The 14450-nt window shown below is 48.6% G+C and overlaps 1 protein-coding gene across 13 annotated transcripts in view; it reads right to left on the bottom strand.

Annotated features, from left to right (window-relative positions):
- The window catches only part of EHMT1 (euchromatic histone lysine methyltransferase 1), a 123046-nt gene that overhangs the window by 15885 nt on the left and 92711 nt on the right, over positions 1-14450 (bottom strand). For 11 of the 13 annotated variants that reach the window (XM_063352793.1, XM_063352795.1, XM_063352801.1 and 8 more), the window contains 8 exons: positions 12793-12936; positions 10996-11222; positions 10128-10292; positions 9533-9615; positions 8130-8236; positions 5708-5830; positions 3203-3304; positions 2316-2420 (listed from right to left, as the gene is read on the bottom strand). In XM_063352793.1, the coding sequence (XP_063208863.1) occupies positions 2316-2420; positions 3203-3304; positions 5708-5830; positions 8130-8236; positions 9533-9615; positions 10128-10292; positions 10996-11222; positions 12793-12936 (1056 nt within the window). The remainder of the gene's footprint in view (positions 1-2315; positions 2421-3202; positions 3305-5707; positions 5831-8129; positions 8237-9532; positions 9616-10127; positions 10293-10995; positions 11223-12792; positions 12937-14450) is intronic. The other 2 variants (XM_063352797.1, XM_063352798.1) reach the window with 1 other exon arrangement.

Raw genomic sequence — 14450 nt, 5'->3', positions numbered from 1 at the left:
TGAGCTTCCCCAGCCCAGCCAGACAGGGAAGCCGCCTGTCTCCCAGTGCTACAAAATGAAAGAGAAAAAGAGCAGAGCACAAGCTATAGGCTGTATGAAGGTGCTAGAAAGCGAACCATGAGCCATAGGGAAAGCAATCAATCCGACTTCAGGCATCTCTTAAATACTGTATGTGCTCATCCCTCACTAGCAGCACTAGAAATAGCTGGACACTCATCTTTTTGATGGAGATATTTTAAGCGATGATACTCTGTTTTCTGTTACAGTGCAATTTGCAGCACACTCCGAACCCTTCCCCATGACAAGCTCTAAAGACATTGATTAGAACACTGCAATGATAGTAATGATCACTTAACTTTTCTCTTTTTTTTTTTTCCCCCCCTTTTTGTTTTTCTTTTAAGCAAAAAAAGCATATCTTTTAGTCATCGCAACTTAACTTAGATCCTTCCTTAAATGGGGAGGCTACTTATATACACCAGGGAGTGGGGAGACCTCTTTCTATACGGCTTCTGCCTCCCATTATGTGAACATCTAGAAAAAAAAAAATCCCTAATCAGCATCACATACCAATCTACAGAAAAAATTAGTCCTGTCGATTGCACAGCACGTGCTGCTGCTCAGACAGGTTACAGACACCCAGACTCGCTACTTTGCCTTGCATTGGCCACTGCCTAACAGCAGCATAATTACAATCAAAAGCATTTCTCCTGGAGTATGATGTTTCCCAGCAGAAGTGACATTGCTCCTTAATGCCTGCAATCAGCAGCCACCAAACGTAGGTACAGTAACGGATATGCGATATGTACATCTGCTAAGAGGATATTTTTCTTTCAAGTAAATTGTTGACTGAGCTGATTTGATTTTCATCGTTTAATGTGTGATCTTGTAACTGGTAGCCAAAAGGCTTCCGTGACAGATCAAACAAGTCAGTTTTGTTCAGAGTCAGCACAGGGGTTCTGAAGCAACGCAACAACCCAAAAAGCCCCCTCTCTCGCCTTGACTTTTGCTTTTAAGAACAGTATCAGATCCGGACCTCCCTGGGAATTATTGAAGCTACCAAGGAAATAGAGCCCCTACCAAGAAGGGGCTTTCAGACTGGGGACAGCAACTCCTCAGGAACAGCTGAGTTTCCGAGTCCCACAAGACAAACATGCCAACACCTACCCCTGCTAGCACCCAAGACACAAAACGAGGCATTTGGGGAGACAAATCCAAACCAGCTGCTTATATCCCTTGGATTCAAAAAGCACTAGGAGCCTCAGATAAGAAAATACACTGCCACGAGGCATGCCCGAGTGTGAACTAACGGTGGGGTAGGTACAACTCTGTGCAAAAAGCAGAAATCCTTCATTTATCAAACTATCTCGCGTCTACCAGCCAAAGCCTGGAGTAGCTCATCACACCCCCGGTTCACACCCAAGCTTGCCTTGCAGGTACTTTCAGGGGTTTCAATATCCTCAGAGACAGAAAGCAAGAAATGAGAAACATACTATTAATAAAAAAAGAAGAGGAGCAGCGCTGATAGAATGAGTCTCTTGAACAGAAACTTGGATGACTAGGGAAAAAAGGAGATGGCATCTCCTCTGTTTACTTGAAAATCCCTGTGAAACCAGCTGGCACAGCCCGACACGCAGCACTGCCGGTCCCACGGAGCTCCCAGGGACTCAAGTAGGGAGTACATCCCACTCGAGCAGGATTTACGGAGGTGAAGAGCAGGCCAAGAGCCACCTCCAGCACGCTGAGCTGCCAGCCTGGGCACACTCTGTCCATGTTGGTGGCTACGTGCCTGTTATGCCTAGGAAAAGCCAGGCTTGTGATACTTGCTGGCAGTGTCTGCCCAATCCATCCAGAAAACACACGTACAAGCTTATGCCCCTCAAAAGGCGCACAGGATATCCCTAACCCTAACCCGCACCCAGCGCACACTGGCCTGTGACCAACGTGGAGCTGGTAAGGCTGGACTCGAGGGGGACGTGCCTGGCGCAGCGTCCGAGTGGCAGCACGGTGGACCCAGGTGGATTAGAAGCAGCGAGGCACAGAGCTGACTACAGCCTGCAGCATGACAGCCAGCATCCTCATGGGCTACGTCAGAAGGGCTGAAGGAAAAGGACTTTTTGCCAGCCTGTAAACTTCTTCCTAGAATATGGAGGAAAGTTCTCCCACCAGACACCATTCACTCACTGCCCCAAAGCACCTTTGTCAAAAGACCACTGCACCTCCCTGCACTGAGCCCCAGATCTGCCTCCTTGGGCTTGTTTGGTTTTTAAACAGAGATTGTGACTAATTTCTGAAACGGATTGCAGGAAGAACCTCACATTGTCACGGATGTTGATGTCAGACCCCTTCGCCAGCAGCAGCTTCACCAGCTCAATATGCTTGTACTCGGTGGCCCAGATCATCGGCGTCCAGCCTCCATCATCCTGAGGAGGGAAAGGAAAGGAAAGGGTAAGACACACAGAACGGGCAGGACGGTTCCTGCTGGCTTCACAAGCCCCTTGGTAGCCACAGCAGGGTGCACCTTGCTTGGGAGCCACAGACCCCTTCCCTCCCCACGTCTGTCTCATCGCTCTCCTTTGGCCTACACTGCTGCAGGGACAGGTCCCCCAGGGTCCGGCAGCCCCAGGGTGATTCCATCCAAGACGCCTCAGCAGGTTGGAGTTTATTTGCAGCTCAGCACACTGGCAATGGATCTCCAGGGCGTTCAAATACAGCTGACTGTCTAAAAGGCACATCAAACACTCAGCTTGTGTAAAAGCTCTTACAAAGCGCCCTGAGCAGCTTGAGGGAGCTGGCCTTCCCCCAAAACGAACCCCAGTCCAGCGCTGCCTCACCCAAGGGAATGGATAAGTTTGGTGATGGCAAGTGCCAGGTTTGACCCATCCCACGGCACGTCCATGATCCCGCCACCCCCCTGCTAGGAGGAACACAGGGACACCCTTGAGCAACACGCTCCACCAGCAAATTCAGGCTCAAGGAGAAACTGCAAACCCAGAGAGAATGCAAGAAGGCTTCCATGAGGTCAGCAGAGGGGACTGCCTTCCCCGGCACACCAGGATGCCCATGGCACTGTCACCCTATAATATTTTTCAGGTGCCCCCCAGCAGCAGGACTGTGTTTGAGTAAGCACTGCGCAGACATGCTGGTGAGACCTGGGTCCCTGAGCTGAGAAAAGCAGCTTCTGCCCCTCACAGAAAGGCCTCACCTGGCAGTTGACATCCATCTTCCCGTTGGAGAGGAGGTACTGAACGACGTCGTAGTGCCCCTTCTTGGCAGCCAAGTGCAGACACGTGGAGCCCTCTGCGTCCTGGACACAACCACAGGACAAGCACTCAGGGGACATCCCTTCCCACCATCTCCCATGTCTGCGTGACACCAGTGACACTTAGGAACAACAGAGAAGTTCACAGACGGAGGACTCCAAAGCCCTCAGCCTGCTGCCAGGAGGGGAGAGCACAGCAGCAACCAACACCTTTACGGAGCAGAGGGAGCTTCCCACAACGCTCAGAGGTGCAACAGGTGCAGAGCAGGAGGCTGAGAGTACAAAGAATATGGGAAGAGACGCCTTTGCAAAGCCCCAAACTCTGGCAGACTGATGCTGCCGTTTCCCAACAGACCCTCTCCAACTCTTCTCCATGTGCTGCAGAGCCGAGGGGAGGCAGAAATCCCTTAGAGAGGCAGAGCTTGTACTTTACATCAGAAAAGTAGCCTTGTCTCAACCTGAAATGCTCCGTTTATACAGGTTTTTTGCTGTGTTTGATTAGCACAAGGCCTTATCCCAGCACCTGGCAAAGGGGCAAGGCATGTCCTCCACAGGGGCCACGAGCCTCCCGAGAGGCCGAGTCCCCAGCGAGGCCGAGTCCCCAGCCGTGCCCGCAGCCGTCTGCCAAGATAGAAGATAAAGAACAATGCGAAGGTTGAAAGGAAAAATGCCTTTGGGAGCTGAGAACAGAGGGTCTGGTGGAGATGGACAGGCTGTGAGTCATGACGGAGACACTCCCACACTAACACCAAAGATCTCGGTGGCTGGAGCCTGATTTTTATCAAGCGTTTATATCCCAAGAGCTTAGCACATAGCAAGGCCCAGAGACCAGGAAATAAGGAGGAGGAAATGAAAGACTGAAAAACCAAAGCGACTCCTTCCTGCTAAGCCCCTGGAAGCAAAACCGGAGGAAAGAGCTTTGGGATGGAGCCAAGCATAAAGCGCAGCACGGGGTTAGGGAGCAACCTCCCCGAGCAAGGATGGGACGTTTCAGGTCAGGGATTACACTGTGTGGGCTTCGTGGGGTAAAGAAGGGGTTTCTGCACCCCGTAAGTGCCTAACATAGCTTTCCCCTTAGATGACCATGAGCCAAGTGCAGCTTCTCAACCCTATGGAGAGCATTACTGTAATTTAACATAAAGTTTCTGCAAGTTTTGAATGGGGCTTTTACGCCCTATTAACAGGATCGACAGCTTTGCCCTGGCTCTGACAAGCCCCCCCAGCACCGCCCCGCACTGTCCTCAGCATCCCCTGCACCCGCAGTCCGGCCGGGCCGGCTCGGCACACACCCGCAGCAGTTAACGTCCCCATCTCTCATCAAAATGGCTGGAGCTGATTTTAAACTGCAATGATGCTGCTTTCAAAAAGATGACTAATTTAGTGCAAGAAACTAATTAACATAATAAACTAGTCTAGACTTCAGACGTGATCTCAGGCTTCTAATTTGCTTTTGCAAGCTCAGGATTTTTTTTCCTTCCCTTTACCTTTAGAAGCGAAAAAAACACCCCTCTTATCTTCCACTTGAATAAATCAGGTGAGAGATGTCTGGATTACTCCAAGATGCTCAGGACAGCAGCCAGCATGAACCCACACATCCTGTCCTGCCCTTTCCCCCTTCCTGGCTCAGAACCAGGCTCCCAAGGATGCGTTTCAGGCTCGGGGTGGGCAGCACTCGGCATCTTTGTGCAATCGTCCTGGCCCTGCCAGCTCCTTCGCAAAAACAGCATCCTGGCCCCGCCGTCCTCCCCAGCAATAGCAGAGGAGCGCGCCAACAGCAGCAGGTTGTAACAATAAGAAGTTTACGTGGGGAGGGTTCCTGTGCTCCAAATAGCATCTGATTTATGGGACTAATAAACGATCTGTATATTTTCCAAGATTGCAAAGCAACCAGAGCACGCTAAAGGCAAACAGACAGCTGCATTTTATTGTATTTGTTTAAATTAAAGGGTAGGGTTTAAAGACAGGGTCCAATTTTGCCACTGCGGCGTGATTGCATGAAACCGCACATCAGGCCTTTGGAAAGCAAAGCTTCCTCTGTCATTTTTGCTGGCTTGGCAAGCACCAGCCCATTTTAAAATGTCACCCCAAAAGCTCATCATTAGAGTCTATAGAGAAGCAAACTCCGAAATCAAACCCCTAATACACTCCAATGGATTTGTGACACTAATACTTCGTGGTCCCATATGAAATCAAATACCCCCTACGTTTCGTGCCACAAACTAACGTAGCAAGTGGCAGCACCTGCCCCGCGCTGCTCACAGCCAGGACACTGCATCATTAAAATGACACCACCAACAACCACAGCCTTGCCAAGCCTTCGCGCCCAAGACAAGCGAGTCCGTTTCCCCTGTGCCTGCGCACTTCCACCCAGGGCTTAGTATGCATCAAGAATGAAATGGTGGACAGAGGCTTCTTCGGGAGAAAAAAAGATAAGGAACAAACTGCTACCTTAGGATCTACTAGTGCTCCAGCCTTGATAAGGTATTTCACAGTTTCCAGATGGTTGTTTTCTGCTGCTTCCATCAGTGGCGTCCTCTGGTCTTCAGAGCAGGTGTCTATATTAGCACCAGCCTGTTAAGAGGCCAAGGAAACACAAGGACAATTACAACCATCACTGGTTAGCAGAGGAAGGATGTGGTAGTAGAGATTTAGCGGCGAGTTTTGAAGGCAGTCCAACTTCACCTGTTTTGGAAAGCAGCGCGCACTGCCTGCCCTCTCTCCTGCCTTCTGCAGCCAGTAACTGGGGCATAAGGAAGCCAACAGCTGGTATTAAATAACTCTTGTTATTAAGGCATTTTGTACTGCTACTTTCTGGATACTGTTTGTGTAATAAATCAGACAAATCGGCCTCCTCCTTTTCGCAGCAGCTTTGTTCTAGGTCTATCATTTCTATGGACGCAATGAACAAAACAACCAGCTCTTCCCAATGTCACCAGCAGCAGGAATAACTCACTGATTGCAACAGAGGTAGGAGCTGTAAAAAAACAAACTCTGGAGATTGTCTAACTATTCCTGTTGAAGTCAACGGTAACACTTCTAGAGAGGTCTCTGAGCACGGGTTCAGTTCAACATGGAGTGCCTTCGACCAAAACCATACCCTTTTCCAAAACGCACCTGTGCCGTGTATCTTGCCTGCGTTAGCTCTTTGGCTTAGCTCAGTAACCCACCCAATCTTAAACCAAACTCTCAGAGACAGCACAATTCTCGGCAGGCCACGCATGCACACACACATGTGAAGCACAGACCTGTTTACAGCACGACACGCTGACTCAGGTTCACCTGGCACAAGGAGTTGGCCCCGTTGCTTCCAGGTGCCTCCCACTGAATGCATTTGTTTGGATTACTTTTAAACAGCTACAGCTATTTAAACCAGACCAGAGAAGAGGCATTTCAAGCTTAACAAGCTGGGGACATTCCCAGCCAAATACTGTGGTACTGCAGTAGCCAGACATCAGGGAAGAGATGAGATGATGAAGGATTTGGGAAACAAACCAAGCCTACTGATACTCGTTTCACGTTGTTTGTAATATCTCGCAAATTTTGCTCCTTTTACTCATACAAGTCTTCACGTGCAGTAACTGAATGAGCGAGAGCAGCAGGGCAGGCCCATGGCTGCATCTTCAACCAGCACTTTGAAAGCCTCTGACTCCAGATGCTGAAACGCAACATCCCAGCATGCTCATTTGCAAAGACATGGACGGCATTGCTGCTTTCTCAAAAGCCCTTTAAGGTCTCCCAGACACACAGGGTAAACAAAACATACTTCCAGTCACTCCAGGCAATGTATGCCAGTGCAAAAAAAGAAAAAACTATTAACTTTTTTAATCCTTCTTTTTTCCTCACATCATTTTGAAGCAGGTTCAACAAGAGCACCCCTATGCCTTTGGCCATCTTCTCTCAATTGGAATCCAAATCTCAGCCAATAAGCCAAACTTGCATCTTTCATAGAATCATAGACTCATAGAATGTGTTGGGTTGGAAGGGACCTCTAAAGGCCATCTGGTCCAACCCCCCTGCGGTCCGCAGGGACATCTTCAACTAGATCAGGTCGCTCAGAGCCTCATCCAGCCTGGCCTTGAATGTCTCCAGGGATGGGGCCTCCACCCCCTCTCTGGGCAACCTGGGCCAGTGTCTCACCACCCTCAGTGTAAAGAACTTCTTCCTCATGGCTAATCTAACCCTGCCCTGCTCTAGTTTAAACCATTGCCCCTCGTCCTAGCGCTACACGCCCTTGCAAACAGCCCCCCCCCAGCTTTCCTGTAGGCCCCCTTCAGGGACTGGAAGGCTGCTATAAGGTCTCCCCAGAGCCTTCTCTTCTCCAGCCCGAATCACCCCAGCTCTCTCAGCCTGTCCTCTCCCCTTCACATGTGGCACATTTACACCATAGAGGAAAATGGTGCTGGAGTTATGCAGGTTTTGACAGAAGGGAAGACAAGAGCCTGCTAGTTCGTGGGCTCCAGAGCCTACCTGCCTTCATGACAAAGAGCAACTTGGCGGCAGCTTGCAGGTCACCCGCAGCCTGCCCGCGGTCACCTGCGCTGGCACATCTGGCACAGCGCTGCTCTGCTGGCTGCGTTTAAGCAAATAGGTTGCCACATGCTCCACAGTGCCCTACACCGAAGCTTCACGTGCTCGCTGCCCAGGCTGTGAAGCTTGCTTGGAGAACTGCCTAGAAAGACAGCTTCGGTCGTGTTCTCCAAGCCCTCACGCTACTCTCCACCACTCCACTCTCAGCAAACCCTGAGAACAAGTAGGGTTTTATAGGAGGGACATTTCAGCACTGATTTCCGAGTGTGCATTAGCCACGTGGGGCAGGAGACCAAAAACCACAGAAAATTACTTGAGCAGAAGAACGTAAGCAGAGACAGACCTGAATCAGCATATGGCAGATGTCCACGTGGCCAGACTCGGCGGCAGCATGGAGAGGGGTTCTCTTACTCTGATGCTCCATTTTAAAATTAGGGTCAATTCCATCTACTGAAAAACAGAGCAGAGATGCTTTCAACCACGATTCAGAGATTAGAGAAAAGCGTAACAGGAGAAGCAGGTCTCAGCTAAAGGCTTTTAAGGGACGGGTTCCCAGTTCATCCTCAGCCCCTCCCATGACTCACTACGCATTTTTAGGGTAGTCCCACAGACGCTGGATACCTAACAGCCCTCAAACCAAGAGCTTCAGGAATACCATGGAATTTAATACCTTTAAGGCATTACAATTCCTACACAGGCCATCTCCCTCAGATTCACAGTTCCTCACCCCTCAATGCCACAAAACCAACCAACGCTACACACGGATAAAAAGGAAAAAGAAATGCTGCTTTTTTTAAGGCAACACAGAAGCTGGAAACAACAGTCTCATTACTACCCGGCCTTTATGTCTCACCACTGTTAACTGCAATTAGTCTTAGTGATCCTCGTTGCATCACTGCAAACACGGGGCTACAAAATGGATGGAGCGTCTCCAACTAACACGAGCTCAGGATCTGGCCAGAGACTCTCACAGCTGTGCAAAGACTGACAGATGATGATGACGGCCAGACAAAGATGTCTGGGCATGATAACATGTTGCATATGATGAGGCCGTAGTTAAATATCAATGAATAACATTTTTGTGCTATTGAAGACACGAACAATGAAGCTAACACTTGCTAGAAGAAAAAAGAAGAATCTGATAAATGAAAAGAACAGCAAGCGTCCAAAAATGTATTGCGAAGTACTGGAGTGGAAAGGAAATGATCCCAAGGAAACATTGTGTCCTTCAAACGGGGCTATTATTTGGGAGTATTTGTTGGTAAAAACAAGCTCAGCAGCTCAAAGTCACCTGGTGACCGACAACTATGTACCCCCCAAAGAAACCCTGTGTATTGACGGGCTCCTCCTTTCTGCTTTCTTGCTGATGGGTCTCAGCATAAGCTGACTCCCATCTTTTTACCTCTTGACTGGATGCAAATACCCAACTATCCCATTGCACGGGGAGGAAAAGTTCTGTCGGACTGGAAAAATCACATGTAGGTCATTTGGGGACAGAAACAGCTTCTCTAGATAAAACCGTGCCCAAACGCAGAAACAAGCTGGGAGCAGGTCCACATTTCACAGAAAGATGAAGCCATTTCCAATGACACATCACTTGCAAAAGTGGCTTTCTCCTCCAACACGGCTCACAGGGGCAGTGGGGAATATGACGTGCTGCCATGCTGGGAACTGGACTCTAGCAGCTGCCTGGCAGGAGCTGGGAGTACTGCCAGACACGCAATGTCCTGGGAAGGAGCCACCTACCCAACATAAGCAGGACTTTTTGCAGCTCTCCTTGCCTCGCAGAGAAGTACAACTGCTTTGGATGGAACCGTAACTTCTTGGGTCTGCAGGAGTGGGGAAAAGAGGCGTAATTAATACTCACTGAAGAACACTCCCAGCATTTCACCCTACCCCACTGCTACCCCATGTGCTTGACAAAGTCTGTTCCTACGGTACAGCTCAAGAGTGCCAGCAAAACACAAGAACAACAACTCTCCAGAAGGAGATCTTCAAACGTCCAGCTCCAACCCCAGCCAGCCTAGCTCTAGCGAGGGCCGTTATCTATTCAGTGCCACCCATCAACAAATTCTAGGTCTCACTACCGTAAATGGGAACTCCTAGTAGTTACAGCTGCGGTTGGAGGGCCAGTGAAAAACTAAATCCTCCAGATAAATCAATAAGACATTTAGAGCGATAACTGTTTTCTTGAATCTGTAATCTGTTGGGGGTGAAAAATAACTGAAGTCAACAGAACAAGGTCTGAGTGAGGCCAAAATCCAGAGAAGCTATATCTCAGTCTTCTCTAGGTTAAGCATCTTGCCTGGGAACTGGAGAGACCCAGCAGCCTTTTTCTTACTTTTCAGAGTCCAGGGCAATCAGGGCACTTTCCAGAGTTTCTTTAACTGGTCCCTGGGCCAGGCTAGTAGTAGGCTTTGGAAAAACTGAAGACCCAGCCATGTCAAACCCTTCAGCAGCTGAACTTTCTGGCTTGTCTTCCTCTGACAACCGCGTCCCAGTGCCACTGAAGAGAAAAAATGAGAGACAGCCAAAGCAAAGTCATTAAAAATACACAACGTTGTGTATTTTATACCAAAGAAGGAAAAGAAATGGATTTTGAATACAGATACATGTAAGTGAAATCGAAACACAAACCAATATATTTTACAGCCTTTTTGAGAAGAACTTGCCCCAAAAAGGAGTTGCACTGCCCTATGATTACTTTTTGATGTCCTTTGTGCTACAGGAAACCCAGGAACACGGGGCAAGTCATAAATGCCACCAGAAGATGATCAGATGGTAAGCTGGAGCACTGTTCAATGCAGGGATGGCTTGATTTGTGTTCTCCTCTGCTTTTTCATCCTCTCTTTATACTTGTTCCCATTGGTGCTATAGCTAGGTACCACATGAATTTCCCCGTCCCTTAGCAGACCTGGCAACACCAACTCGTTCCACTAATTTCATTCCTAACAATAAGAGGAAGGAATGGCTTTAACTCCTGAACCCCTCCTATCTCCATAGCTTCTGCTCCAGCTCACCCTGTGGTCGTCACGTTCTCCCCTGACACAGTGAGCAACACAAAACACGCTCGCAGGTTCCTGCAGCTGAGTTTGGCTTGTCAGAGCAGGACCAGAGAACACCTTGCTCCATCAGGAGCAGCACAAGTGTTCAAATGCAAAGCACAGTCTGGCATGAGGTTTGAGATTGCCACGTGCTCCCAAGCTCACCTCCCCGTCGTGGTGTCGGCCCTCCCCTCCACAGCCGCTGGTTTCTGCTGCTCGTAGGTCAGCGACACCGTCGAGGTCGTGTCTGCTTTTGCTATTGTCACCTCCTTTGCCTTGGAGGCCTCTTCCCCGCAGTGTGGGCAGTAGCTCGTGTCGTTGACCTGGGAGGCACAGTTCTTGTGGAAACGGTGGGAGATGCTGCTCTCCGGCTGACACTCCATGAAAGTGCCCTAAAAAAACCACAGAGAAGAAATTCACACCTTGGTCACTACGTGCCTTACCCCTTCTACATGCTTCATCCGCAGATCTCTTAAATACTTCATTCATCACCACTCTTGTCCCTGGCGCTTCCAATACAGTAAGCAAGCACTGCCACTTCTTTAGAAGAGAACAAAACCAAGGTAAAGGGGAAAAAACTCACTTGGTTAGGGACTGCAAAGCAAGTTTTTTAATTGCGCTTGGGAAACAGAACCAAGAAGTCCCAATTTCCAGCTCTTTCCTCTAACGCTTGAAGTCCTTGCTTATGTTTCTAGAAGTGCCAGTGTACTGTAAGGACGCCCCCAAAACTGGAAAAGAAAACTTCAGACCTGTGTGCTAAGCCAGCATTAAAACTACCTAACAAAGCTGCGCACAAACCATTCGAGGACCTAATTAAATCAGCTGTTAACCCCAATGTAACCTAAAGCATGAGAATTCTCTGCTTGGACCAGCCCCGTATGCTGTTTAACCCCAATAATGTGGCTGACTACTCACTCAACAGATTTGGGCAACCTTTCTTAAAATTATTTTCCCTTTCCAGCAAAGTCCTCGAAACTGAACTGAAGGTACCCCAGAATTCACTGCCCTGTGATATTAGCGCTACCCAAAGCCCTGCTGTGCTCTGTGTTATTAGTGACTGATAGCACAAACACTCCCAGGTTCACCCGTATCAACTATGACACGTCCCTCAGAGATGTACGAGCATGTAAGGAAAGGCCAGTTAAAACCCATTCTTCTCCTGAATTCACGGTCCTCCCAAGCAACCTAATTAACTCTATTTCAGCTTTGCAAAATGCGTTTAAGGGTTGTGAGGATTTCATCTTTTAAATGATCTTTGACTCAGCATGAAAACCCGGGATGGCTCCGTTTATTACAATTACAATAATGCTTGAGACTACTGTAGCATCCTTCATTGAGTCATCTTGAAGAACACTAGCATCAGACAATTAAGCCTCCCCATCACCCTATGGGGCCCTCAACTGGTGTTTTTCAGCTTTACCAACAGGGAAAGTAGGACGCAGATGACTTAAAGGAAGGACGCTGATGACTTAAAGGACTGGACCAATGCTATTAAAAGCCTCGGTGGCAGAAGCAGCAGGAGATCTCAAACATTGCCTTGTTCCAGCGCCATCACTCAGGTTGCTCGTCTAAGCCCTCGTGAGCAGGCGGGAGGACAGAACCATTCTTGTGTACACAGATTCATTTACAAACCAAGCTAATACAATTTTTGATGTGATCGATCTGTACAGAAAAAGAAAAAAACCCCTTGTTCCAAAGAAATTCCTATGGCGAGACTTCCACTGTGTGAAATCCCAGTGAAAACCCTTCAGTAACACCCCTTGGGGTCTCCAGGTAGATAAAGGTGACGATTGCAGCTACCCTCACACACATTTCTGTTGAAAACACCACCTGACGTGCTGTGGAACGAGGTGGAGCTGATGCCGGGAAGTCAGTAAACCCCTTTAGGTACCATCTCCACCTTCAGCTCTTCCAGCTACTGCGACAGGTACCCCCTTCCCTAGATTGAGAGCACGGACTTACTGCAGTGCAAAAGTATCCACAGCCAGGGCAACACTGGTGTTTCACCATCCTCCCTCTATGGTCCTCACACAGCACCAAAAGCTGGACTTTGTTAGACGGGCGCATCAGTTCATACTTAACCACACTGTTTGTGCATCGGCCCAGCTGGAACAGGAGAAATTAAAGGAAATGAAATTACTGGAGACCAAAACACTCTCTGTGCTTGTGCGGAGGAAGATTTTGCACACTGCCTTGATGAGCCCTGGCTTTTTCACAGTAATTCCGATGTGTGCCAGATAGCATTAGCAGTGCAGCAGGAAGCTGTGAAAGCTGCTCTCACAGGAAGAAATGCATCATTTACTAACTAACATGCATGTGGACTCTGGGTTGTTTGTTCCTTGCAAGGGGAAAAAAAAAAAAAAAAGGTAACTGGAAATACGCAACAGCCAAGCAGCGGCAGAAGGGGCAGTCCCATGGGCCTGACTCACACAACATACACTCTCCTTTTGCCAGGAAGAGCGGGTGTCGGTGACCGAGAGAACAAGACCATACGCACTAAATCTTGTTAGCGTTCAAAAAAGTATAAGTCACAGGAAGATAAAGGGAAAAATAATCGCTCTTCGTTGCCAGTGAAGTTATCGTCTGTACTGGTTCCAGCACTGGCCCCTGCCCAGACCACAGGGATGAATAGCCAGGCTTTCACGAGAGCTCAGCTAAAGTCACATTTTGAGTGTGTTTTCCGAAGGATTTCACCAATGTACAGCTCTGGGCTTAAAAAGCTGTCTTCTCGTGCACCACCTTGTTGTTAATGACAGCAGGCTCCATAATTGGGGTTCACTTTTCCCAACCGGCGTTACTCGCTCTGCTGCGTCAGAAGGATCAGCGCTTCCTTCTGCTGCCCCTGTTCAAACATCTACGACATTTTCACATCCCCGTTGCCACCTGCCAGCGTGACGCGACACTGTTTGGGTTCTGCAAGTTCCTCTTGATAATAACCTTGCTTTCCCCAGATGCTTGGCAAAGGACATTTACAAATGAGAAATATAAACGTGAAAGGCTGCTAGGAGGAAACATCCCTACCGAAATCCGTGCACAGTTTACCGTGCGCTGCCACCATGAGCAGGGGAGTCAGTCGGGAAGACGGTGACTGCTCATCACCAACAGCCTGTCCCTCTGGTCTAGCTGAGGTTTGATTTGCTGCCTTTTCCTCAACAAAACTAGACTTTCACCCTAATTTTTTTTTTAAACTCCACTTCTCCTGCAGAATCAACACCCCTACAGAAGAAGAGAACGGATTTGAACCTCGGCTCATCACTCACCCCTAGCATCTCTGCAACTTACCCTCATTCCATCTGCAAAGTCTACCTGCGGTTGTGACACCCTGGCTGGACTGGTCACCGTTAACACACAGACCCCGGGGGCTGCAGGGGGTGGCAGGAGAGGACCCTTCCATTGATTTTTTTTTTTTTTTTTTACTTATGAGCCAAGGAAATCTGATTAACACGTGAAAAGCTGCACTGTCCATGTGAGGAAGTCCCTGCATTATTATGTCACACTATATTATTTGTTAGAAACTCTAAAAAAGTACAAAATGATTAATCGCTATTTTCCAACCATCAGAGAGTGCAGCGGGGTGCTCATAACTATTTATAACATTCTCCAAGGACATGACAGTCTGG

This window comes from Chroicocephalus ridibundus, chromosome 15, assembly GCF_963924245.1.
Source record: "Chroicocephalus ridibundus chromosome 15, bChrRid1.1, whole genome shotgun sequence".
In the NCBI taxonomy this organism is placed as follows: Eukaryota; Metazoa; Chordata; class Aves; order Charadriiformes; family Laridae; genus Chroicocephalus; species Chroicocephalus ridibundus.
The sequence above is the reverse complement of the archived record's forward strand: the minus strand, read 5'-3'. Positions and strand labels throughout refer to the sequence as shown.